Source organism: Crotalus tigris, unplaced genomic scaffold (assembly GCF_016545835.1).
Source record: "Crotalus tigris isolate CLP2741 ecotype Arizona unplaced genomic scaffold, ASM1654583v1 scf7180000019844.519500, whole genome shotgun sequence".
In the NCBI taxonomy this organism is placed as follows: Eukaryota; Metazoa; Chordata; class Lepidosauria; order Squamata; family Viperidae; genus Crotalus; species Crotalus tigris.
This window is the reverse complement of record NW_024097737.1, coordinates 114,992-142,811: the sequence shown is the minus strand read 5'-3', so window position 1 is coordinate 142,811 and position 27,820 is coordinate 114,992. Positions and strand designations below refer to the sequence as shown.

At 47.9% G+C, this 27,820-nt stretch overlaps 1 protein-coding gene across 1 annotated transcript; it reads right to left on the bottom strand.

The window, feature by feature from the left end:
- Positions 1-1,676: 1,676 nt before the first annotated feature.
- NSFL1C (NSFL1 cofactor) lies at positions 1,677-24,313 on the bottom strand. The gene is made up of 9 exons (XM_039364760.1): positions 24,156-24,313; positions 15,640-15,737; positions 13,330-13,404; positions 10,703-10,868; positions 8,181-8,273; positions 6,857-6,966; positions 6,525-6,662; positions 3,877-4,041; positions 1,677-2,276 (listed from the first exon to the last, which is right to left on the bottom strand). The coding sequence occupies exons 1-9, from the start codon at positions 24,255-24,257 to the stop codon at positions 2,114-2,116; spliced, it is 1,110 nt and encodes a 369-aa protein (XP_039220694.1). The 5' UTR covers positions 24,258-24,313; the 3' UTR covers positions 1,677-2,113.
- Between the last annotated feature and the right edge of the window lie 3,507 nt (positions 24,314-27,820).

Sequence of the window (27,820 nt, the reverse complement as noted above, 5' to 3'; positions counted from 1 at the left end):
AATAGCATTAGACAGATTATAGAATAGAATAGAACAGAATAGAATAGAAGAATAGAATAGGATAGGATAGGATAGGATAGGATAGGATAGGATAGAATATGGAATGGAATAGAAAATAGAATAGCATAACATAGCACAGACAGATTGTAGAATAGAATAGAATAGAATAGAATAGAATAGAATAGAATAGAATAGAATAGAATAGAATAGAATAGAAGAATTAGGATAGGATAGGATAGGATAGAACAGATAGTAGAACAGCACAGAAAGAACAGAACAGAACAGAATAGAATAACAGAGTTGGAAGGGACCTCGGAGGTCATCTAGTCCAACCCCCTGCCCAGGCAGGAGAGCCTACTCCGCCCGTTCGTTTTGCTGCCCGCAGTCGGTTTGCCTCTCCGCTCACCACATTCACTTCGATGGGCCTCCGGTCTCTTGGGTGGGCCTCTCGGATGCAGCTGGGCTTCCCCCGGCAGGCCAAGTTCGCTGCAGGCCGCTGCCCTTTGGTGGTGTTTTCCTCCTAATTCCTCCCGTCTTTCCTCTCCTTTTCCCCTCTCCAGTCTTCCCCCCCCCTTTTTTTTCTGTGACTTATCTTTCCCCCTTCACCTCTCCTCCTCCTCCTCCTCTCCTACCCGCGATGTAACCCTGGCTTCCTCCGTTGCCGCCATCTTGATAGTTCTTGATGCCCCCACCCCACTCCACTGCTGCATTTTGGGTTAGAAAGGGGACAGAGACCAATTGTCCTAAGGTCAGCTTGGATGTTTTTTTTTTCTTTTTTAATGCACACATACAATAATTTACAGAATTCGCCCTCGGTACGTGTGGACTCCGTTAGCTGAGGGAGGCGGGGGGGGGGAGAAAAACCCCACCCTTTTTCCAAACCATCCAGCGACATGTCTTAACAAAGAAAAACCTGGCCAGGTTACACATCCCTGGTTTGAAAGCAAAATCGGATTTTTTTTCCCACCCCGCCCGCCCCCCCATTTCCTCCCCAATGTGCCCCCTCATAGACAAGAAGAGCTATGGGGAGACCAGGCCATAAGGGGATATTGACTGCATATGATCCCCTAAGGAAAACAAGGGAAACTATTTTTTTAAAAAAAATAATAAAAATAAAAAGCTGCTTTTGTGAAGGCCACGAATGCAGATCGGGCAACTGTATCCGATGCTAAAAACGGGCAGGTTCCAGTTAGAGGGACAGTCAGACAGACAGCCCATCATAGCCCCCCCCCTCCTCTGTGAACTTCCTAAAGCCCCCCCCCCCATGAAAGAATGAACCCCCTCTTTGCCCAAAGGCCAGACCCAAATTCATCAAGATTCCTTTGCGGGTTGCACGGCCGTGCAAAACTGCAGCCACGCAGCCCTGTGTAGCCTCGTTGTGTCATGACCCAAACTTTTTTTGGGGGGGTGAAGGAGGATTAAAAAAAAAAAGGAGGGTTGGAAGGAAGGAAGAATAGATGTTAGCCTGTTTAGGAAGAGGGAAACTTGACAATCCCCTTTACAGCAATGTTTCTCAACCGTGCCCATTTTTAAGGTGGGTGGACTTCAACTCCCAGAATTCCCCCTGGCTGCAGAATTCTGGGAGTTGAAGTCCACCCACCTTAAAGTTGACCAGATTGAGAAACAGGATTTGGTTGACGATAGGAGGGGAAAAAAAAAAAAAAAAGAAGTCCCAGTTTGGGGTTCACTTTTTTTAATACACCAAAAAGAGAAGGAAGAATGAGGGGGGGGCACCCACTCCAAAACAGGACCCAGAAGAGATTCTGATCCCCCCCCCCATACACACACACACCTCTCCCGTGGCGCTCCCAACTTCCCAACTGCCTCCACTATCCAGCTGGGCTCCGGCAGGCCCACCGGGAAACACAAAAACAGTCTCGGTTTGGTTAATTTCGTTTCTTTCGTCAAAGTCCGTGGATCAGCACAGAAGAAGAAGGAAGGGGAAAAAAAATTAAAAAGAGAAGAAACCCAATTAGGGGAATTCGCAACCCGAGAGGTGGAAAACTGGCGTGATCACCGGGTGGCCGCCTTTCCACGGCGGGGGGGGGGGAGCAGGGGCGGTGAACCACGTGAAGACAGAATGACGCGATGTGGACCGGCGGGCAGCTTTCCCTTATACGAACCGCTGGACGATGACGGCGTTCAGGAGGTTGGCGTCCTTCAGGGTCTGGTCCTCGTCCGAAAGCTCCTTGTTGGGAAAGGTGGTCATGAGGACGAAGCCCGTGGCCGCCATAGCCGGCCGGGCGTCCACGATGAACAGCCGGATGTCACGGATCCTGTCCGGAGGAAAGGAAAGAGGGGCACCTTGTCGCTTTCTGTTCACCAAGTTTAGCAATATCCCACTTTTATTCTTTTAACTTATGACGCCAAGCAGTCCTTCCTCTTCCTATTTTCCTCACAACAACAATCCTGTGAGGTGGGTTGGGTGAGAGGACGCGATTGGTTCAAAGTCACCCAGCTGACCTTCGTTGTCTAAGGCAAGACTAGAACTCACCGTCTCCTGGGGATTGGCCCAAAGTCACCCAGCCAGTGTTCATCCCTACGGTGGGACTAGAATTTATCGTCTCCTGGTGACTGGTCCAAAGTCGCCAAGATGGTTTTCATAACTAAGGCGGGACTAGAACTCATATTCTCTTGGGCAGCGGTTCTCAACCTGTGGGTCAGGACCCCATTTGGGGTCGAACGACCATTTCACGGGGGTCGCCAAACAACGCAGTCCGCCATTTTTTCCCCCCTTTTCCTTAGCTGTGCTACTCCCTTTTATTCTATTGGCTTTTGAAAGCCAATAGGATAGACCAGTGATTCTCAACCTTTCTAATGCCGTGACCCCATAATACAGTTCCCCATGTTGTGGTGACCCCCAAGTGGGTGTGGCCACCAATAAGAGGGAGTAGGGCAGCTAGGAAAAAGGGAAAAAAATGGCGGACAGCATGGTTTGGTGACCCCCGTGAAATGGTCATTCGACCCCAAATGGGGTCCCGACCCACAGGTTGAGAACCACTGGGATAGACTCTCTTGAATAGAGTCTAATTCTATTGGCTTTCCAAAGCCAATAGGAATTGTCCAGGCTGTCTCTGCCCTGCTGAGCACGCCAAAAGTCCCATTCTGCAAACGGTGCTGCACCAGTTGAGTAGTCCTCGACTTACGACCGGTTGAGTAGTCCTCGACTTACAACCGGTTGGGGGTCGCGGCATTAAAAAGGTTGAGAACCACTGCTCTTGGGGATTGGCCCAAAGTCACCATAATTAAGGCGGGACTAGAACTCACATTCTCCTGGGGATTGGCCCAAAGTCACTCAGCCAGTGTTCATCTCTAAGGTGGGACTCGAACTCAATGACTCCCGGGGATTGGCCCAAAGTCACCATAACTAAGGCGGGACTAGACTCACATTCTCCTGGGGATTGGCCCAAAGTCACCCAGCCAGTGTTCATCCCTCAGGTGGGACTAGAATTTGTTGTCTCCTGGTGACTGACCCAAAGTCACCAAGATGGTTTTCTTAAGTAAGGTGGGACTAGAACTCATCGTCTCCTGGGGATTGGCCCAAAGTCACCATAACTAAGGCGGGACTAGAACTCACATTCTCCTGGGGATTGACCCAAAATCACTCAGCCAGTGTTCATCTCTAAGGTGGGACTTGAACTCAATGCCTCCCGGGGATTGGCCCAAAGTCACCATAACTAAGGCGGGACTAGAACTCACTGTCTCCTGGGGATTGGCCCAATGTCACCCAGTTGGTTTTCACGCCTCCACGAACGGTCGTAAAGCGAGGACTGCCTATACTGCGGCAAGTTCACCTCCAGCATCAATTGCAGGTTTGGGCGTGTCCAACCCCTTCCCCCTTGGACCCCCCCCACCTCCTCCTTCCCCCCCCCCCACCTGTGACTGTGGTTGAATTTCTGTACAAGACGCCCTCCGTCTGCCAGCCGGATCTGGATGTTGGTGGTGGGCTCCGTCTCATCGATGGTGATCAGGGAACGGGCCTTGGCTTCGTTCTCCGCCTCCTGCGAGGGTGAGCTGGACCCCATCACTTGGGGGGCAGTGCTGGGGCAAAAGCAAAGGAGGGTAAGTCCGCTTCGTGAAAAAAGCCTTCGAGCTCATCTGGAAACTGCAAAGCTCTCTAGCGCAGTGGTTCTCCACCTGTGGGTCGAGACCCCATCTGGGGTCGAACGACCATTTCATGGGGGTCGCCAAACAATGCAGTCCGCCATTTTTTCCCCCTTTTCCTTAGCTTTTACTCTATTGGCTTTTGAAAGCCAATAGAATAGACTCTCTTGAATAGAGTCTAATTCCATTGGCTTTCAAAAGCCAGTAGGAATAGTCCAGGCTGTCTCTGCCCTGCTGAGCCCGCCAAAAGTCCCATTCTGCAAACGGTACTGCACCAGTTGAGTAGTCCTCGACTTACGACCGGTTGAGTAGTCCTCGACTTACGACCGGTTGGGGGTCGCGGCATTAAAAAGTTTGAGAACCACTGCTCTAGCGGAACTAGGAGGCGAATGAACCGGCCCTGCTCAAACTGAATCATCGAGGATGGATTGTGAGACAGAAAAACTGTTTTTACAATTGATTTCTTTGTATCCCGCCTTTTATTGTCTTTATAAATGACTCAAGGCCGCAACCATCTCCAACAGACCTTCCTCCTCCTGTTTTCCCCACCACAACAACCCTGTGAGGTGGGTTGGGAGGACAGAGAGGGACTGGCCCAAAGTCACCCAGCCATGTTTCATGCCTAAGGCGGGACTAGAACTCACTGTCTCCTGGTGATTGGCCCAAAGTCACCCAGTCACCTTTCATGCCTAAGGCGGGACTAGAACTCTCCGTCTCCTGGTGATTGGCCCAAAGTCACCCAGCTGGCTTTCATGCCTAAGGCGGGACTAGAACTCATTGTCTCCTGGTGATTGGCCAAGTCACCCAGCCAACTTTCATGCCTAAGGCGGGACTAGAACTCCCTGTCTCCTGGTGATTGGCTCAAAGCCAACCAGCTGTCTTTCATGCCTGAAGTGGGACTAGAACTCACTGTTTTTTCCCTGTCAAGGAAGTACAGATAGTTCCCGACTTACAACAGTTCATTTAACGACCGTTCAAAGTTACAACGGCATTGAAAAAGTGACTTGGGACCATTTTTCACACTTATGACTGTTGCAGCATCTCCACTATCACATTATCAAAATTCAGACACTGGGCACCTGACTCCTATTTAGAATTGAATAGAGCTGGAAGGGATCTTGGAGGTCTTCTAGTCCAGCCCCCTGCTCAAGTAGAAGAACCTATACCATCTCAGACAAGTGACTGTCCGGTCTCTTCTTAAAAGTCTCCACTGATGGAGCGCCTACTATTTCTGGTGGCAAGCTGTTCCACTGGTTAACTGTCCTGTTAGGAAGCTTCTCCTTAATTCCAAGTTGCTTCTCTCTTTGGTCAGTTTCCAACCATTGTTTCTCAATCTTCCCTCTGGTGCTTTGGAGAATAACATGACCCCCTCTGCCTTGTGGCAGCCCCTCAGATACTGGAATGCTGCTATCATGTCTCCCCTATTTCTTCTTTTCCCTAGAACTAGCCAAACCCAATTCCTGCAGCCGTTCTTCGTATGTTTTAGCCTCCAGGCCTTGGATCATCTTAGTTGTTCTTCTCTGAACTTTTTTTGCAAACTCTCAACAACTTTTTTGTGATAGGGTGACCAAAATTGGCTGCAGTGTTCCAGGTGTGGCCTCACTAGGGTTTTATAAAGCGGTACTAATACTTCACGTGATCTTGATTCTATGCCTCTGTTTATGCAACCCAGGACTGTGTTAGCCTTTTTGGCAGCTGCTGGCACATGGCTGGCTCAGGGTCAAGTGATCGTCCACCAGGACTCCAAAGTCCCTCTCACTGTTGTTGTTTTTGAGCTAGGTCTCACCCAATCTGAGGTGGCGAGGTGGCGCAGCCGTTAGGGTGCAGTACTGCAGGCCACTTTAGCTGACTGTGTTCAGCAGGTCAGCGGTTCAAATCTCACCGGCTCAAGGGTTGACTCAGCCTTCCATCCTTCCGGGGTAGGTAAAATGAGGACCCAGATTGTTGGGGGCAATGTAAATATATATATATATACATTGTTTACTGGTGTACACCGCTTAGAGAGTGCTTGCACTTAAAGCGGTATATAAGTCTCATAAATAAATAAATAAATAAATCTATATTTGTGCCTTTGGTTTTTCCTGCCTAAATGTAAAACTTTTGCTTTTCCCCACATTAAAACTCATTTTCTTGGAGAGGGCCCATTGTTCAAGTTGGTCAAGATCTTTTTGGATCCTGAATTTGTCTTCTGGGGTGTTGGCTACTCCTGCCAGCTTGGTGTCATGTGCAGTTTGGTGTCATCTGTTTATGCAACCCAGGATTGCCTTAGCTTTTTTGGCTGCTGCTGCACACGGCTGGCTCAGGTCGTTAAATGGGGCAAAGCTCACTTAACAAATGTTTCCCTTAACCGCAGAAATTCTGGGCTCAATTGTGGCCGTGTGTCGAGGACTACCTGCTTGTAAATATCCTGAGGGGCTTACCTGCCTAGCTTCTGGCCCTCTCCGGTGAAAGCCCTGAAGGTACCCCTGCTCTTCACAAAATCCTCGTCGCGGTGGTCCTCCAGGTCTAGGTTCACCTGCCCGCCACGGGCCAACCGACGGAGCTCAGCCGGGACTTCTCTACGAGGAAGAAAAGGCATGGAATGCCCGTCAGGAGAAGACACCCCTCCCCGCCTTTCCCAAAAGGTGTCAACCTGGGACTCTTCCCATTCCCTTTTCTGGACAAACAAGAGTCCCAGGGAGGTCAGATCTGAGCATCTGATGAGGCCCGGTGCAAGTTCTGGGTCTGATTCTTCCCAGGGCAGGACTATTACCCCCGACGGATGGACTCCAGGAACTGGGAGTTGGAAGGATCTTGATAGCTCCTCAGCTCGCCGCTGTTTAGGCTGAACCCGCTTTTCCACATCTTGAGCACCACGTGAACCTACGAAAGGCAAATGGATGGATTAGCAAGAGCCCTTAGACTTAGATGCCGCTTCACAGGGCTTGAAGGCCCTCTCTAAGCGGTTTACAGAGTCAGCCTCTTACCCCCCCCCCAACAATTTGAGTCCTCATTTTACCGACCTCGGAAGGATGGGTGGCTGAGTCAACCCTGAGCCGGTCAGGATCGAACTGATGGCAGTCAAAAGAATTAGCCTGCAATACTGCATTGTAACCACTATGCCACCAGGACTAAAAGGAAGGAAGAAGAGAGGAAAAGGAAAAGGGGGAGGGAGGAAGGAAAGAAAATGGGAAGGGAAAGGAAGGAAGGGAATGAAGGAAAAATGGGAAGGAAGGAAGGAATAAAAAATTGGAAGGAAGAAAAAATAGGAAGGAAGGAAGGAAGGAAGGAAGGAAGGAAGGAAGGAAGGAAGGAAGGAAGGAAGGAAGGAAGGAAGGAAGGAAGGATGGATGGATGGATGGATGGAAGGAAGGAAGGAAGGAAGGAAGGAAGGAAGGAAGGAAGGAAGGAAGATCCACCTGAACATCTGCAGCCTTCTTGTACCGATCCAGGCTTTCCTAATTTTCTAAAATCCAAAACTTTTCCCCAGGCCTGAACAGTGACTGACCACTTCCTAACCGCACCTAATCTTGAAGCAGTTGTTCTCAACCTTTTTAATGCCGCGACCCCCAACCGGTCGTAAGTCGAGGACTACTCAACCGGTCGTAAGTCGAGGACTACTCAACCGGTCGTAAGTCGAGGACTACTCAACCGGTTGTAAGTCGAGGACTTCTCAACTGGTGCAGCACCGTTTGCAGAATGGGACTTTTGGCGGGCTCAGCAGGGCAGAGACAGCCTGGACAATTCCTATTGGCTTTGGAAAGCCAATAGAATTAGACTCTATTCAAGAGAGTCTATTCTATTGGCTTTCAAAAGCCAATAGAATAAAAGGGAGTAGCACAGCTAAGGAAAAGGGGGAAAAATGACGGACTGCGTTGTTTGGCGACCCCCGTGAAATGGTCGTTCGACCCCAAATGGGGTCCCGACCCACAGGTTGAGAACCACTGTCTTGAAGGAATCAAAAATTCCACCGAATGCTAAGTTTGGGAACTCTGCTGGTCTTGGACCCAGATAAAGATTTGATTTGATACGTTTGGGACCCTCAGACCTCTAACGCACAGCTGCCCCAGACCCAGTCCGAGGCCTGAAATACTCACATCCTGGGCAGCGTTCGGCCTCATTTCTCCCGCCACGTAAGCGGACTCTTCCTCGGGGGCAGCTCCCAAGCGGTACCCTCCTCCTGCAAACGGCTGCAAGGGAGAAAAAAAAGAAAAAAAAAGATGGGGGGCTCACCCAGTTCTTCTGCATGAAGCCCAGATGCTGTATAAAGCTATTATCAGCCTTCATTTAAAGTCCCTCCAACCATCAGAAAGGGGTTTTGTTTTTTTTTAACATAGGGTTAAGCCAGACTCGTGGACTTCAACTCCCAGAATTCCTGAGCCAGCATGGGGGAACTATGGCCCCCTCATGACTCGTGGACTTCAACTCCCAGAATTCCTGAGTCAGCCATGCTGAAGGGAAAGGGAGAGGTTTCCAAGCTGAGCCAGGCTGGCTCAGGAATTCTGGGAGTTGAAGTCCACGAGTCATGAGGGGGCCATAGTTCCCCCATGCTGGCTCAGGAATTCTGGGAGTTGAAGTCCATGAGTCATGAGGGGGCCATAGTTCCCCCATGCTGGCTCAGGAATTCTGGGAGTTGAAGTCCATGAGTCATGAAGGGGCCAGGTTTGAAGAACCCTGCTTTAAATATTTAAATATTTTTTCTTCACGGTCACGTGATCAAAATTCAGGCATTTGGGCAGAGGTAGGCCACCTTGGCTCTTTTATGACTCGTGGACTTCAACTCCCAGAATTCCTGAGCCAGCCACACTGAGGGGAAAGGGAGAGGTTTCCAAGCTGAGCCATGCTGACTCAGGAATTCTGGGAGTTGAAGTCCACGAGTCAGAAAAGAGCCAAGGTTCCCTACCCCTGGGCTAAGCAATGTTCTTTCAGATCTCCCAGCCTCCAAATTACACAAATTCCAAAATACCAGGAATTTGGTAAAGTTTTCTTAGATGTACCTTGATTTGTTTTTTGTTTTTTTTAACTTAACAACCTTCACAGGAGACAGATTATAGATGAAATACACAGTCACCAACGCTTCCTGTTCCTCTAACTCAGAGCTCTCCAAACTTGGCGACTTTTTAAAGATTCGTATAGACTTCCAGAATTCCCCAGATAGCCAATTCCAGCTAGGAATTCTGGGAGCTGAAGTCCACTTGCTGGCTATGAAATGGGCAAGAAAACAACCAAGTTCAAAACACCATGGTCCTCCTCCTTCTCCAATCTGCAACCCCCACTCCCTTCTAGCACTGATGATGTTACCTATTTGGGTGCTGAAACATCTGCAAGAAAACCACCAAGCTCAGAAAGCACCCAGGACTCCCACAGTCCTCCTCCTTCTCCTCCTCTCTTCTCCTCCCCCTCCACAAACCCACCTCCTTCTAACACTGATGATGTTACCTAGTTGGGTAATAAAACGTTTCCAAGAAAATAACCCAGCTCAGAGAGCACCAAGCATACCGCAGCCTTCCTCCTCTTTCTCTTCCTCCTCCATTCTGCAAACCCCACTCCCTTCTAGCACAGATGGCGTTACCTAGCTGGGTCACAGAATGTCTGCCAGGAAATACTAAGCTCAGAGAACATCAAGGCTTCCACAGAAAGAGAAATGCAGACAAGCGTGCATTAACACCAGACAAACAAACAAGCAGAAAACAATAACCGAATCAAGGAATTATCCGGGGGGGGGAAACCACAGCCCTACCACGTATATTGATAGAGAACCCCCTTTCCCTTCTAGCACTGATGACGTTACTTCGTTGGGCAATGAAATGTCTGCCAGAAAACCACCAAGCTTAGAGAGCACCAAGGACCCCCCAGTTCTCCTCCTTCTCCTCCTCCCCCTTCTAGCATCATCTGATGATGTTACTTAGTTGGATCATGAAACATCTGCAAGAATATTTCAGAGAGCACCCAGGACCCCACAGTCCTTTTCCTCCTCCTTTTCCTTCTCCTCCTCCTCCTCCTCCTCCTCCTCCTCCTCCTCCTCCCCCCCTTCTAGCATCATCTAACTCAGGGGTGTCAAACTGCCGGCCCACGGGTCGGTTTCATCATACCGGAGCCGCGCCCACCCCATTGCCAGCAACGGCGAAAAAGCTCCGATATGTTGCGCGACGTCACCAATTTGACATATCTGATCTAACTGATGATGTGACCTAGTTGGGTCAAGAAACATCTGCAAGAAAGCCACCCAGCTCAGAGAGCACCAAGGACCCCACACTCTTCTTCCTCCTCCTCTCTACACCCCACACTCCCTTTTATCACTGATGATGTTACCTAGTTGGGTCAAGAAACATCTGCAAGAAAGCCACCCAGCTCAGAGAGCACCAAGGACCCCACACTCTTCTTCCTCCTTCCTCCTCCTCTCTACACTCCACACTCCCTTTTATCACTGATGATGTTACCTAGTTGGGTCAAGAAACATCTGCAAGAAAGCCACCCAGCTCAGAGAGCACCCAGGACCCCAAACATCCCCTCCCTCTGTGCCACGTTTGATTGAGGGAATCTTTAAGGCCACTTGAAAGCAAATCAGCCCACCCACCCACCCACCTACGCCGAGCTTGACCAAGGCTCTCTGGCTCACCTTTGGCCTGCTGCCTTCCCCGGGGCTCTTAGCTGTCCTGTCGACAGCCACCGCCCCGTGTTCTTTGGCCCCCCGGAACAGGTCCTCCACCAGCTCGTTCGAACTCTTCTTCCTTGGGGGGCCAACAATCTGCTGCCCGCTCCGTTCGGACCCACCAGCATAAAACCTAAACCAAAGACAAAGAGACTTGAGGATTCCCCCCCCCCCCGGAGGGGAAAGTCCTCGTTCGATTTCGGAAGCATGGCGTGATTTTCTGCCATTGCAAACTGAACCGCTGATGCAGCAGCTGCATTAAGGCTTCTTGGCTGTTTAAAAACGTTTTTTTTAAATGTGGATCGTCTACGTCATTTGCTAAGATGCAGAAATCAAATCAGCAAACGAACAAGCAAACAAACCTAGGAGAAAGTTGGGAAGGAAGCAAATTTACAGATAGGACTTCCCTGAACTCACTTCGGCTCTATTCTGTTAACTACGAAATAGGGTTGGGAAGGCACAGAAGCTGGCGAAAATCATAAAACACGCGTCCGCCTGATTTTTCGGCAGCATTGTTTAATTTTGTTTATTAAACTTATTCACCGCTCACAGCACTATGACGTGATGCTGAGTGGCTACAATCCGATAATATTATAAAAGGTTAAAAGAGCAAAAACAATAAATATACTAAAATTCGCATAGAAATAGCTGAGAGTGAGCAGGCAGGGTGGAGGGTACACAATAAATATTTGCCAGTATTTCAATGAATTGGGAGTATTATGTTGACCAAGGGATTGAAGAAGGCTTTTATTCAAAATGATCTTTTCTGGAGCTTGTATCGTTATAGCAGACCTGCCAGCACTTAAACCTCTAAATCAGGGGTCCCCAACCTATGGTCCGTGGCCCAATGCCTACTGGCCACTGGGCCACAGGACAGATTGGAGAGTGAACACACATGTCCGCGCACTCTAACCCCCACTCGCGCTACAGCCTGCGGATCCATTTGTGCATGCACACGGCGCCAGTGGAGGCGGTGGCTAGCGCCTGCGCACATGCACAAATGGCGCTGCTAGTGCCGTGCTAGTTGCATGGCCCATTCGCGCATGTGCACGAGGCCAGCGGCATCTAGGACCTACATCCATGCACAAACGGGGCTGTTAACCCCGTGTGTGCACGGCCCCATTCATGCGTGTCCCTGTTCGGGCACCGCATGTGTAAATTTCTCTCCGGGCCGCCGGCATGAAAAGGTTGGGGATCGCTGCTCTAAATGGAGGCAATCCTTGGCTCCATTGGCTGAGAATGGTATAGTTTTATTAGAAGTCAAGTGTATCGCGGTAATGCCTAGCCAGAACTGAGAATTTTGTGAGGGCGAAGGTTCGTTGTTCGACTTTGTGGGTTGGTTTCCCAATGTTTTGTGGCCGGGCTAGGAAACATCTTTAGCGGCGGTTAGGGGAGGTCAGTGTCAGTGTTCCTCTGTTTATAAGGGCAACAGGGGTGGGTGTGTCAAGTGAGGGTCTTGTGAGAAGTCATTAGTGAGAGGCTGGGGATGGGTTGTGATGGGGAGGTTACATCAGGTCAGGAGAATCTTGTGCCAAAATCCCTAAGTTCCACTTTTCCCGCCCTTCACTCATCTCTTCGCCCATCTCTCTCTCTCTCTCCTCACTCTCTCTCCCTCTCTCTCTCTCTCTCTCTCTCTCTCACACACACACACACACACACACACACACGACCAGTCAGATTCAAACAAGATGTTTTAAGGACGGGCACTTCAAGCTTGTAGTTTGATATGCAGATGGGAACTGCAGCCAAGAAATTAAAAGACGCTGGCTCCTGAGGAGGAAAGCTATGGCAAATCTAGACAGCATACTAAAAAGCAGTCACATCACCCTGCCAACAAAAGTGCGTATAGTCAAGGCCATGGTGTTCCCAGTTGCAATGTGTGGCTGTGAAAGTTGGACCATAAGAAAGGCTGAGCACCAAAAAATGGAGGCCTGTGGTGCTGGAGAAGACTTCTGCGAGTCCCCTGGACTGCAAGGCGATCCAACCGGTCAGTCCTAGAGGAGATCAACCCTGACTGCTCCTTAGAAGATCACATCCTGAAGTTGAAACTCAAGTCCTTTGGCCACCTAATGAGAAGGAAGGACTCACTGGAGAAGGGCCTAATGCTGGGAAAGATGGAGGGTAAGAGAAGAAGGGGACGATGAGAAGGAGGTGGCTGGATGGAGTCCCTGAAGCAGGAGGCGTGAGCTTCAATGGACTCCAGAAGATGGTAGAGGACAGGAAAGCCTGGAGGAACGTGGTCCATAGGGTCGCGATGGGTCGGAGACAACTTCGCAACTAACAACAACATGCAGCTGCCTTCTTCTCCCAGCTGGGTGACCTTGAGGCAGCATGTCTGGGAGATACAGCCGTTACTTCCACTTTCCCTCAAGCATTTCTCCTCCTCCTCTCCAGAGTTCATGGCAGACTGTCACCACATGATAGCCAAGCACACAAGCAAGCATATGGTGACAGCCGACAGGCATTTTACGGCCCCTGGACTACATCCTGACTGTCCTTATCTAGTCAGCAAGGGTTGCTTTTACACGGATCGCTGGACTTACAACCCCCACAGACTTTCCCAATTCCTACTTCCCATCTGAGCAGTCACCAACCTTTGTCCTTCTTCCTCCTCTTCCTCCTCTTCCTGAGCATGGACGAGATCGCGGAAGGAGGTCACCCTGTGGTCGCTGGAGAAACAAAAGGAGACATCACATGAGTTGCCTGCCTGCTCCTCCAGTGTGTGGTTTCTCTCTCCTCTGAATCGAAATGGCCTGACCAGGATGAAAAGGCAAAAGGTCCCAGCACAACAGCTAAGGTGTAATGGTAGCCCAGGAAGTGGACTTGCAACAGCAACCGAAAAGGTGTGGGAGAGCGTCAGGTGAAAAACGGAACCGCCTGGAGCAGGATTTGTATGTTAATACAGAAAATTCTGAAAAGTGACTATAGAAAGAAAACCAGTTTTTTGTTGTTGTTTTTTTTTGTCTTTTGGGGCTAATGGACCAAGACCTGGGAAAAAAAATACGGAACTTTGATGTTATATATCAGTGATGGCGAACCTTTTAGAGCAGTGGTTCTCAACCTTTTTAATGCCGCGACCCCCAACCGGTCGTAAGTCGACTACTCAACCGGTCATAAGTCGAGGACTACTCAACTGGTGCAGCACCGTTTGCAGAATGGGACTTTTGGCGGGCTCAGCAGGGCAGAGACAGCCGGGGCAATTCCTATTGGCTTTGGAAAGCCAATAGAATTAGACTCTATTCAAGAGAGTCTATTCTATTGGCTTTCAAAAGCCAATAGAATAAAAGAGAGTAGCACAGCTAAGGAAAAGGGGGAAAAAAATGGCGGACTGCATTGTTTGGCGACCCCCCGTGAAATGGTCGTTCGACCCCAAATGGGGTCCCGACCCACAGGTTGAGAACCACTGTCTTAGAGACCGAGTGCCCAAACTGCAACCCCAAACCCACGTATGCATTGTCGGGTGCCAGGCGGTGTGGCCTATTGGGTGGGCGTGGCCCATTGGGTGGGCGTGGCTGTGGTGGTAATGGCAGACTGGGTGGGACTAAAAAGTTCAATCAATCAATTCCAACTTTGCAAGATCTTTTTTTTTTTCCCACGAGAAGTTGAAATTGACTGATTGAACCTTTTTTTTTTTTTGCACACGGCGGCGGAGGCCTAAAGCAAAAAGGTTTTATAAAACCCAGCTGAAGGCCTAGGACTGGGGCGACGGCGCGTGCGCCCACAGAGAGGGCTCTGAGTGCCGCCTCTGGCATGCGTGCCATAGGTTCGCCACCACGGTTATATATGTTGACAGCAGCAAGATTACTCTACGCTCAGAAATGGAAGACCCCATCGATTCCCACAATGGAGAAAGGGTTGGAAAAAAACTGATGGAGGTAGACGAGACAGCAAAATTGACTGTACTGATTAAAGAAAAGAATGCGAATACTTTTATTGCTACGTGGAAACCGCTTCTGGACTTTCTGCTTGAGGTGGGGAAAAAAATGAAATTTTTGATTTTAGGCTTTCCTGATGATATAGATTTGTGGTGATCGAAATGGCTAGATTATATTCTTTTGTAAAAGTAAAAAGTTGAGGGTTGATGTTGATATTCTATTTTACTGCGGCAAAGAAAGTAGGAAGTCAATGATCTTTTTTTTTCTTTTTTCCCCTTGCTTTCTCCCACTTTTCTATATTCCCTTTCCCCTTCCCTAGCTCTCCTGCTATTTACTTTTGTATTTTCTTTGTATTGTATACTATAAACCAGTGGTGGCGAACCTATGGCACGGGTGCCAGAGGCGGCACTCAGAGCCCTCTCTGTGGGCACACACGCGCCATCACCCCAGTGCTAGGCCTTCAGCTGGGTTTTATAAAACCTTTTCGCTTTAGGCCTCCGCCGCCGTGTGCAAAAAAAAAAAAGGTACAATCAGTCAATTTCAACTTCTCGCGGGAAAAAAAAAAGCTCTCACAAAGTTGGAATTGATTGATTGAACTTTTTAGTCCCACCCAGTCTGCCGTTACCACCGCAGCCACGCCCACCCAATGGGACATGCCCACCCAATGGGCAACACCCACCCAATGGCCACACCCACCCAGCACTCGAGGACGCATAAGTGGGTTTTGGGTTGCAGTTTGGGCACTCGGTCTCTAAAAGGTTCGCCATCACTGCTATAAACTAATAAAAAAAAAACAATACTAACAAAAAATGGAACTGCCAATTGCGTTCCAGATCCAAATTAACCTTCGCTCTCTGAGCATCCTTTTCCCAGAATGCCCTGGGATTGGGAATGTCTATTTCTTTGAATTCTAGGGATCCCCTGGCAGACTCGTCTCTGCTCTCCAAAGTTTTTTCCAATAGAGAAGGGAGGCCTGGCACCTTGGACCTAACACCGATTTTTCACAAAGGCAGAAAGCTGACGGGTCACCTGGCTGCAGTGCCTCTCGTCACGGAACTGGAGGTGGGCTGGGGGAGCGTCATGATGTCTTCGTCGCCACCATCTTCGTAGAAACTAGCCAGGGCAATCTGAAAAAAGAGGAAGGGCATCACATGTTAAGAAATGACGCCATCGGCCACCTCTGACCGTCCATCCCAGCAGGGGGAATCATCTTTGGGGAGTCCTTGACTTACAGCAGTTCATTTAAGGCAGTGGTTCTCAACCTTCTTAATGCCGCGACCCCCAACCGGTCGTAAGTTGAGGACTACTCAACTGGTCGTAAGTCGAGGACTACTCAACTGGTGCAGCACCGTTTGCAGAATGGGACTTTTGGCGGGCTCAGCAGGGCAGAGACAGCCTGGACAATTCCTATTGGCTTTGGAAAGCCAATAGAATGAGACTCTATTCAAGAGAGTCTATTCCACGGGTCGGCAACCTGCGGCTCCGGAGCCGCATGCGGCTCTTTGAGCCTTCCCATGTGGCTCCCAGCCTCCTCTGCCTTTGCAGAGAGAGACAGAGACAGAGACAGAGAGAGGCAATTGCGATTCCCTGCTTCTTCTCTCTCTGTGTGTGTGTGTGTGTGTGTGTGTTTGTGTGTGTGTGTGTATGTGTTTGTGTGTGTGTAAAAGAGAGTGCACTCACAGTGTTCTCCGAGGAGCTGAAAAGCTTTCTGGACGGAGCTCCTCCCTTTCCTGCGTCTCTGCAGGAAACAGGAAGCAGGAAGGGCAGGAGAGAGCTAGCTAGCCCAGCTAGGCTGTCTCAGGAATTCTGGGAGTTGAAGTCCATGAGTCATAAAAGAGACGAGGTTTTCTACCCCTGAGCTTGTTGGACAACAGCTTGAAGCTTGCCAGGTGAGCAGCAGATAGGAGAGGGGGGAGAAAGAGAGAGGGAGGGAGGGAGAGAGAGAGAGTGTGGGGGGGGGGAAGAAGAGTGGTAGACCAAGGGCAGATAGAGAGGGAGGGAGAGAGAGACCCTTTTGACATCTAAAATGAAGATAACACTGCATATATCCTTTTTTTCCCTCTGTGTGTATGTAATTTTATTCTCTTAAAGCATTCTCTTGGTGATCATTGTTTTAATAGTATGGATATTCCCAAGAGTCATATTTTTACTTTCATTTTTAATGTGTGTGTGTGTGTGTGTGTGTGTGTGTGTATACATACACACACACACACACACACACACAAACACACACACACACACACACACACACCTATAATAAAGGTAAAAAAGGATATATGCAGTGTTATCTTCATTTTAGATATCAAAAGGGTTTTGCGGCTCCCGGTGTTTTGTTTTTGGTGGGAAATGGGTCCAAGTGGCTCTTTGAGTGTTTTGGGTTGCCTACCCCTGGTCTATTCTATTGGCTTTCACAAGCCAATAGAATAAAAGGGAGGAGCACAGCGAAGGAAAAGGGGGGAAAAAATGGCGGACTGCGTTGTTTGGCGACTCCCGTGAAATGGTCATTCGACCCCAAATGGGGTCCCGACCCACAGGTTGAGAACCACTGATTTTAAGGACTGCCCGAAGTTACGACAAGAATGAAAAAAAGCGGGAAAGAAATTGTAAATTGACAATGTCAACTTCTGATAAAGAAAATGTATATAAAATGTTTTATAGACGGCACTTGCCACCAGCAAGATTAGCAGGAATGTTTAAAAATATGTCAGGTAGACGTTGGAAATGTAAACATAACTCAGGTGCGTATTATGTTTGGTGGGCATGTGACAAAGCAAAGAATTATTGGGAAAAAAAGACATACTTGGTTAGAAAAGATGTTGGGAGAATGTGTAGACTTTAAACCTGAACTTTTTTTTTAAAATTAGGTATAAGGCCAGAAAAGATTAACAAACAAAGCCTATATTTGATTTTACACGTCACGACAGCGGCAAGAATAATATTTGCGCAAGGTTGGAAAAATGAAGGAATACAACTAGAGGAAGAAATAATTAAAAAAAAATATTGGAATGCGCAGAGAAGGGCAGACTAACTATGAGACTGAAAGAAAAAGAAGAAACAGAATATTATCAAACATGGGACTTACTTTACCAATGGTTAGAGGAAAGAATAAAGGATTAGGAATAAAATATGTATTAGCGTTGTTAAACACAGACAGCACGTTGGTTGAAAAATTATTATTGTATGTAAAGAAAAATTAATAAAATCTTATTTTAAAAAAAAGAATGAAAAAAGTGACCTTATGACCGTTTTTCTCCACTTATGATCACTGCAGCGTGGCCCAGGGTCACGTGATCAAAATTCAGATGTTTGGCAATTGGCATGTACTTAGGACGGTTGCAGTGTCCGTGCATGCGGGTATGTGTGTGTTTGTGTGTGTGGGATCTGATTCTCTTTCAGGAGACCTTCTGTCAAGCAAAAGTCAATGGGAAAGCCAGAGTCACTTAACAACTGCCTGTCTATAAACTTAACAATTGCAGTGATTCACTTAATAACGGTGGCAAAGGTCGTAAAATGGGGCAAAACTGACGTAACTCTCTTTGCCAAACGACAGTTTGAGGCTCTGTTGTGGTCGTACGTCGAGGACAACCTGTAATGGAACCTGCCCATTATAGTTGTCAAGGAGAGAAGCAACCTAGAACTAAGGAGAAACTTCCTGACAATGAGAACAATTAGCCAGGGGAACAACCTGCCTCCAGAAGCTGCGAATGCTCCAACACTGGAAGTTTTTAAGAAGAAACTGGACAGCCATTTGTCGGAAATGGTATAGGGTTTCCTGCCTGAACAGAGGGCTGGACTGGATGACCTCCAAGGTCCCTTCCAACTTTATTACTATTATTATTGTTGTTGTCATAAACAATCAGAAAACTGATCATGTGACCAACGTGACATTGAACAGAACAGAAATTCTTTAATGGCCAAGTGTGATCGGACACACAAGGAATTTGTCTCCGGTGCAGAAGCAGAAAGTCTACATAATATGTAGCACTGTTCTGGATTTTGAAGGGGGAGAAAGCTGAATTCAGGAATGTCGCAAGGATCTCTCTGGAAAGACCACACAATTTTGCTCTTTTCTCGCAATCCAGACTGCGTGGGAAGCTCTCCGCCTTTGCACAACCGCAATTTTTCACTGGCAAAGAGCTCGTCCCAAATAGAGAGATTTACTTATTTTTTTATTTATTTTTTTTTTTAAAAAGATGTTTTGTGGAACAAAAAAGGTCACAAGCTCCAAAGAGGTATCAGATTGCTCACTTTGGAAAAAACACAAAGCAAATGCTTTCAAAGGTTGTCAGGATTCTATTTTTGGCTGAGTCGCCTCTTTGCGCTCTGCAATATTCATGACCGAGTGTGACATATTTTGAACCAGGAAAATGGAGGCATTCATGCAAGATGCTTAATCAGGCCAGTAAAAGAACTTGTGGACTTCAACTCCCAGAATTCCTCAGCCAGGCACACTGAGGGGAAAGGGAGAGGTTGCCAAGCTGAGCCAGGCTGGCTCAGGAATTCTGGGAGTTGAAGTCCACCAGTCATAAAAGGGCCAACTTTGAAGACCCGGGGTTTAAATATTTAAATATTTTTTCCTCATGGTCCCGTGATCAAAATTCAGGCATTTGGGCAGGGGTAGGCAACCTTGGCTCTTTTATGACTCGTGGACTTCAACTCCCAGAATTCCTGGGCCAGCATGGGGAAACTATGGCCCCCTCATGACTCGTGGACTTCAACTCCCAAAATTCCTGAGCCAACACGGGGGAACTATGGCCCCTTTATCTCATGGACTTCAACTCCCAGAATTCCTGAGCCAACATGGGGGAACTATGGCCCCTTTATGACTTGTGGACTTCAACTCCCAGAATTCCTGAGCCAGCCTGGCTCAGCTTGGAAACCTCTCCCTTTCCCCTCAGCATGGCTGGCTCAGGAATTCTGGGAGTTGAAGTCCACGAGTCATAAAAGAGCCAAGTTTGAAGACCCCTGGTTTAAATATTTAAATATTTTTTCCTCATGGTCCCGTGATCAAAATTCAGGCATTTGGGCAGGGGTAGGCAACCTTGGCTCTTTTATGACTCGTGGACTTCAACTCCCAGAATTCCTGAGCCAGCATGGGGGAACTATAGCCCCCTCATGACTCGTGGACTTCAACTCCCAGAATTCCTGAGCCAGCATGGGGGAACTATAGCCCCCTCATGACTCGTGGACTTCAACTCCCAGAATTCCTGAGCCAGCATGGGGGAACTAGGCCCCCTCAGGACCCGTGGACTTCAACTCCCAGAATTCCTGGGCCAACATGGGGGAACTATGGCCCCTTTATTTCGTGGACTTCAACTCCCAGAATTCCTGAGCCAACATGGGGGAACTATGGCCCCTTTATGACTCGTGGACTTTAACTCCCAGAATTCCTGAGCCAGCCTGGCTCAGCTTGGAAACCTCTCCCTTTCCCCTCAGCATGGCTGGCTCAGGAATTCTGGGAGTTGAAGTCCACGAGTCATAAAAGAGCCAGGGTTGCCTACCCCTGCCCAATGCCTGAATTTTGATCATGGGACCATGAGGAAAAAATATTTAAATATTTAAACCAGGGTCTTCAAACTTGGCTCTTTTATGACTCGTGGACTTCAACTCCCAGAATTCCTGAGCCAGCATGGGGGAACTATAGCCCCCTCATGACTCGTGGACTTCAACTCCCAAAATTCCTGAGCCAACATGGGGGAACTATGGCCCCTTTATCTCATGGACTTCAACTCCCAGAATTCCTGAGCCAACATGGGGGAACTATGGCCCCTTTATGACTTGTGGACTTCAACTCCCAGAATTCCTGAGCCAGCCTGGCTCAGCTTGGAAACCTCTCCCTTTCCCCTCAGCATGGCTGGCTCAGGAATTCTGGGAGTTGAAGTCCACGAGTCATCAAAGGGCCCAGTTTGAAGACCCTTGCTATAGAATATATAAGGCAGGTATGGAGGAGCATTTTGAGGAAATCTTGAAGGAACATTCAAGTAAATGATTGATTGACACATTGACAGACTGCTTCCTTAAATTGGTATGCTGACAATCTCACCACCAGGCAACTCTAGACTGCTTACAACGAACTATAAATGGCAATATCAAACATTTAAACAATAAATATCAGCATGATCAGTAACAGAGATAGGGATTGCTGCAGATGGCTATTCACCCAGCTTACACACTGATAATCCTCAATTTATGACCACCACGGAGCCAAAAATTTAAGCGAGGCAGTTGTTAAGGGAGTCTTGCCCCATTTTACGACCTTTCTTGCCACTGTCGTTAAGCGAATCGCTGCAGGTGTTCAGTTAGTAACACAGTTGTTAAACGAATCTGACTTCCCCATGGACTTCGCTTGTCCAAAGTTCGCAAAAGGGGATCACGTGACTCCAGGACACTGCGACCGACATAAATAGGAACCAGTTGTCAAACATCTGAGTTCTGATCGCATGATCATGGGGACCTGCAATGGTCATAAGTCTGAAAAAAGGGTCATAAGTCGCTTTTTCCAATGTTGTTGTCATCTTGAACGGTCACTAAGCGAACTGTTGTTAAGTTGAGGACTACTTGGAACGCAAAGGAACAAGAGCCTCTGTCAGGGACTGACTGGCTGACTGGCCTCAAATCGTACAGTTTTGCTGGAACATCAGATACACACAGAGGATGGGATGGGATGGGATGGGATGGGATGGGATGGGATGGGATGGGATGGGATGGGATAGAATAGAATAGAATAGAATAGAATAGAATAGAATAGAATAGAATAGAATAGAATAGAATAGAATAGAATAGAATAGAATAGAAGGTGGGGTGGGGTGGTAGGGTAGGGTAGGGTAGGGTAGGGTAGGGTAGAGTAGGGTAGGGTAGAGTAGAGTAGAGTAGAATAGGGGATGGGATGGGATGGGATGGAGTAGAGTAGAGTAGAGTAGAGAAGAGAAGAATAGGGGATGGGATGGGATGGGATGGGATCGGATCGGGTAGAGTAGAGTAGAGTAGAATAGAACAGAATAGAAAATATGGAATGGAATAGAATAGAATAACATATAGAATAGAATAACATATAAAATAGAATAACATATAGAATAGAATAACATAGAATAGAATAGGATAGAATAGAATAACAGATAGGATAGGATAGGATAGGATAGGATAGGATAGGATAGGATAGGATAGGATAGGATATGGGGTAGAGTAGGGTGGGGTGGGGTGGATGGGGTGGGATGGCATAGAGTAGAGTAGAGTAAAGTAGAATAGAATAGAATAGGAATAGAAAATATGGAATGGAATAGAATAGAATAACATATAGAATAGACTAGGATAGAATAGAATAACAGATAGGATAGGATAGGATATGAGGTAGGGTGGGGTGGGATGGCATGGCATGGCATGGCATGGCGTAGAATAGAGTAGAGTAGAGTAGAATAGAATAGAATGGAATGGAGATTGGAATGGAATTGAATTGAAAATAGAATAGAATAGAATAGAATAGAATAGAATAGAATAGAATAGAATAGAATAGAATAGAATAACAACTTTGTCACTTTGACTGTACACTAATCGGCATACATTACAATGAAATTCCATTGCATAGTATACTGTTTTACTTGTTATAGTTGTCCTATCTGTTATATCTTGGTACAGACCTTGGAAATTCACAACCAACCGCAGCATTTCTCAAATGATTTGAATAACATGCCACTGGCTAGCCTGGAAGACTCCCTCACCCTGGGCATGTAGATAATGGGAACCATTTCCACCTCCCTGGCAGCAGAACCATTGCAAAGAGAAGGCAAACCAGTTTTTCCTGAATCCCGTTGCCAAATTGCAACTGGTTGCAAAAGATGCCACGATGATCCATGGGTGGCATCTGGTGCCCGCCAAGGAGTCCCGATTCCCTCCACGTCAAAGAGGGAGAAGCAAATTAATTTTCAGTGCCAAATCTGCCTTGATGTCTTGCTTCTTTCTCAGGGATGTGCCACTTTGCCATCCCTTCCAATGAGGGTGTATCTGCTCTTTTTGGAAAAAAAAAATGGAAATGATTTTTGGGACCAAACCTGTACAGATAGTCCTCCACTTACAGTCACTCATTTAGTGACCATTCAAAGTCACAAGGGCACTGAGAAAAGTGATTTAACAACCTTTTTTTTTTACATACTCACGACCACTGCAGCATCTCCTTGATCGTGTGATTGAAATTCGGACGCTTGGCAACTGACTCATATTTACGACGGTTGCAGTGTCCCCCCCGGGAGGTCACGTGATCCCCTTTAGCGACCTTCTGACAAGCAAAGTCAATGGGGAAGCCGGATTTGCTTAACGACCGTGCCACTATCTTAAGAACTGCAATGATTCACTTAACAACGGTGGCAAGGTTGTAAAAATAGGGCAAAAGTCACTTAACTGTTCATTTAGCAACGGAGGTTTTGGGTTCTGTTGTGGTCATAAATCGGGGTCTACCTGTAATATTGAAGTCAAGGCAAACACACACACACATACACACACACACACACACACAAAACAGTTGAGCACGGGCATGTATAGCCCTTCCCCACCTCCCTGAACTCTTTATTACATTTATTTATTGTTCAATTTATACACAGGTCGTCCTCAACTTACAACGGTTCGTTTAGTGACTGTTCAAAGTTACAACAGCACTGAAAAAAGGGACTTATGACCATTTTTTCACCCTTACAGCCATTGCAGCATCCTTGCGGTCACACAATGACAATTCAGACACTTGGCAATCGACTCATATTTACGACGGTCTCAGTGTCCCCGGGAGTCACTTGACCCCCCCCTTTTCTGATCTTCCGACATGCAAAGTCAACGGGGAAGCCAGATCCGCTTAACGACCGTGTGACTCGTTTAACAACCCCCAGCAGCGATTCTCTTTAACCACCGTAGCTCAAAAGGTCGTCCAACGGGGCAAAACTCACCGAACATCTGTCTCGTTCAGCAACAGACATTCTTGGGTGGGGGGGGAGGTCCATTGCAGTCGTAACTCGAGGACCGCCTGCACCACCCATCTTGCAGTTGAGCAAAAGAATTTCTCAAAGGAGGCTGACTTTGCAGGGAGGGAAGGAGGGAGGGAGGGGAGAAGAGGTCACCTCACCTGTACTACATAGCCCATCATCCTCTGGCCGGGTGTGCAAAGACAGGGCAAGAGAGAAAACTCTCCCGCTTCTTTCCTCCCACCCCCCCCTTGCAATAATCTTGCCCGTCCCCTCGCCCCCCCCCCACGGCAGAAGAGAGGGGAGGGTCCTTCCCAATAAAGCCCCCTCCCCAATTTCAATGCAGAAGAAGAAGGGGGGGCTTTGTCCAAGAGGGGAGGGGGACTGGTCTTGCCCGGCGCCCCCTTTGACAGACAGGTGTGATGAGGTGGAAAAGGGGGGCAACTAGCTAGAAAAGCCCCCCCAAGGGAAGAGTCCCCCCCCCAACTTCCAGCCGGGGGAGGGAGAGAGAAAGGCGGGATCCCGGCCTCCCCCCCCACCCGACTCCCCTGGGAAGGTAGGGAGGCTCCGGGAAGTCTTTTTCCCCCCTCCCGCCGGGCCTACCTGCAGATCCCCGCCCGCCGACTCCAGGAAGAAGCGCGCCCGCTCCTCCTCGGCCCCGGTCACGGCCACGAACTCCCTCAACGCTTCTTCGCGGTCCGCCATCTTGCCCGGTGCAACCGCCAAAGCGCTCCGGCCGCGCCGCCGCCGCCCGCAAAGCGACGCTCGCCGCTTCCGCCCGCCCTTGAAGGAGACTTCCGCCCCTCGCGCCCTTCCGTGGGTCACACTCGGAAGGCCTCCGAATGGAAACGAATGCCACGCACGGAGGTGCCGGACGGGGGATAAAGATGGTGGGGTTGGGGGATCGGAGAGGTAGATGGGTTGGTACTCAGATCGGCCGCCTTCGTCTCTGCTGTCTGAGGGTGCTCGCTGAGCTTGGTCGTTTTCTTGCAGACGTTTCGTGACCCTACAAGGGAACATCATCAGTACTAGAAGAGAGTGGGGTTTGCAGGGAGGAGGAGGAGGAGAAGTAGGAGAGGAACTGTGGGGTCTTTGGTGCTCTCCGAACTTGCTTGTTTTCTTACAGACGTTTCATCACCCAACTAGGGAATATCATCAGTGCTACAAGGGAGGGGGGTTTGCAGAGAGGGCGAGAGGAGGGGGATGCAGGACTGGAGATTCCCTTTCTGTTCTCCAAGTTTGATTGTTTTCTTGCAGGCATTTCATGAGGCAATTAAGTAACATCACCGAAGCTACTACTAGTACTGATGACATTACCTAGTTTGGGTCATGAAAGGTCTGCAAGAAAACCACCAAGTTCAGAGAGCACCAAGGATTCCACAGCCCTTCTCCTCCTCCTCCTCCTCTCCACAAACACTCCTCCCTTCTATCACTGATGATGTTCCCTAGTTGGGTCATAAAATGTCTGCAAGAAAACCACCAAGCTTAGAGAGCACCAGGGATGACACAGTCCTCCTCCTCTTCCTCCTCCTCCTCCCCACAAAACCCCACACCCTTTTAGCACTGATGATGTTCCCTAGTTGGGTCATAAAACGTCTGCAAGAAAACCACCAAGTTCAGAGACCACCAAGGACCCCACAGTCCTCCTCCTCCTCCTCTCCACACACTCACCTCCCTTCTAGCACTGATGACGTTGCCTAGTTTGGGTCATGAAATGTCTGCAAGAAAACCACCAAGGGCGCCTCATGTCAGCCCTGAGCTACAAATATTCCCCTTTATTGATCTCTGCTGTCTGTCAGGGAAGTCGAGCAGTTTTATTCCCTGCAGATTTGGAAGGTGGCATGTTGAGAAAGACTAAGCTGTGCACCCACAGATAAGAGAAGCATCCTTTGTGCGATGACCGATAAAGGACAATATTTATAGCTCAGGGTTGAACTGTGGGGTTGCTCTCTCTGAGCTTGGCAGTTTTGTTGCAGTCGTTTCGTGACCCAACTGGGGAACATCATCAGTGCTAGAAGAGGAAGGGGTTTGCACTCCCCACTAGCACTGATGATGTAACCTAGTTGGCTCATGAAACATCTGTAAGAATACGACGAAAGCTCAGAGAGTACCAAGGACCTCTCAACACAAATGATGCTGGCCAACTGAAGAACACATTCCAATCCAAACCCAATATATTTGAACTGTATATAAAGTGATTTCTTCCCTATCCAATGGTCTTCATACTTTGTAGCTGTGGGAGACCTATCTTTTACTTGTGCATAAATAAAAAGATATGAATCGGCCTTCCTAGTTCCAATACTTTTTTGCAAAGGACACACTAGCTTAAGAGTCTCGCCATGGTTTATGGCTAGCCGTTTATTCAGGTTCCTCGCTTTCCTCATTCATACAACAGAAGTGCACAAACCTTCCAGTCACTGCCATCCCTTCTGGTCTTTCTCTCTCTCCCCTCAAAGAAGGATCTTGGAATCTATCTATCTATCTATCTATCTATCTATCTATCTATCTATCTATCTATCTATCTATCTATCTATCTATCATCTACCTACCTACCTACCATCCATCCATCTATCTAATCATTTATCTATTATTTATTTTATCATCTATCTGCCTGCCTGCCTGTCTACCTATCATCTATATCTATCTATCTATCTATCTATCTATCTATCTATCTATCTATCTATCTATCTATCTATCTATCTATCTCTCCATCTATATCTATCTATCTATCTATCTATCTATCTATCTATCTATCTATCTATCTTTTATTTATTAAACAAATTTATCTAGCCACCCAGCTTGCACAGACATGACACCAGGCAGCTTACAAAATGTAATTTTGCATTTCAAAATAGTGTTTATTTTATTTATATTGCTGGAAAGTTATCTGAGGTGGATTTTCTTCCTGGAAAGTGAAATATAAACAAGCGTAATGCAGAAATATTTTATGTTCATCTTCGTGTTCTCCAGATACATTCACTCAACCACTTTGCCTCTGGAAGGGCTGTTTTCATTGCAAGTTGCCTTGAATATTCTTTCTGAATGAAAAGGCAGCATATAAATCTGCATTCTCCCTCTCTCTAGTACAAGTAATCCACTTACAACCGTAACTGAGCTCAAAATTTCTGTTGATAAGTGAGACAGAGATAGATAGATAGACAGACAGACAGACAGACAGACAGACAGACAGACAGACATGATCAGTGGTGGGATTCAGATATGTGAATAACCAGTTCTCTGTGTGGATGCTGCTTCCAGAAGTCCGTTTGGGCCTGGGCAAAAAAAAAAATTAGCTACCAGTTCTGCCGAAGTGGTGCGAACTGGCTGAATCCCACCACTGGATGGATGAATGGATGGATGGATGGATGGATGGGTGGGTGGATGGGTGGGTGGATAAGTAGGTAGTAGGTAGGTTGGTTGGTTGGTTGGTAGGTAGGTAGGTAGGTAGGTAGGTAGGTAGGTAGATAGATAGATAGATAGATAGATAGATAGATAGATAGATAGATAGATAGATAGATAGATAGATAGATAGATAGATCAGTGGTGGGATTCAAATATGCGAACAATTGGTTCTGTGTGTATGCTGCTTCCGGAAGTCCATTCTGGGCTGGATAGATGGATGGGTGGATGGGTGGGTAGGTAGGTAGGTAGGTAGGTAGGTAGGTAGGTAGGTAGGTAGGTAGGTAGGTAGGTAGGTAGATAGATAGATAGATAGATAGATAGATAGATAGATAGATAGATAGATAGATAGATAGATAATGATCAGTGGTGGATTTAAATATGGGAACCGGTTCTCTGTGTGGATGCCGCTTCCGGAAGTCCATGCTGGGCCTGGGCAACCAAAAATTAGCTACCGGTTCTGCTGAAGTGGTGCAAACCGGCTGAATCCCACCACTGGTTATGTGTCTGAATTTTGATCAGGTGATCATGGGGATGCTGCAACGATTGCTAGTGTGAAAAACAGTCGTAGGTCACTTTTTTCAGTGTGCGGTAACTTCGAACGGTCACTAAGTGGACAACTATCTGTAGGGGATCCGAACTAAAGCAGAGAATCGAGTCTACATTTCTATCTCTATGATCCTGCTTACGCATCCCTGACGCTTCCGCTGCGCATCCCTGTACCCTTTTCCCTCTCTCTCTCTAGGAAAGTTCCATCTCCACCCGGCTTTATCAATCACAGATGGGCGGGCCGACGCATGCGCCTGGGGAAGGTAAGGCCCGCCTGCTGACGCCTCCGCAGCCTGTCCCGCCAAGGCGATTGGTGGCGG

What these genes read in the sequence shown, in the direction of transcription:
- NSFL1C (XM_039364760.1), bottom strand. Translation starts at nt 24,257, where the DNA reads ATGGCGGACCGCGAAGAAGCGTTGAGGGAGTTCGTGGCCGTGACCGGG. An exon ending in GAGGGCCAGAAGCTAGGCAG is followed by an intron (nt 4,042 to 6,524) that starts GTAAGCCCCTCA and finishes CTTTTGCCCCAG; the next exon opens with CACTGCCCCCCAAGTGATGG. An exon ending in AAATTCAACCACAGTCACAG is followed by an intron (nt 2,277 to 3,876) that starts GTGGGGGGGGGG and finishes TCCTCCGGACAG; the next exon opens with GATCCGTGACATCCGGCTGT.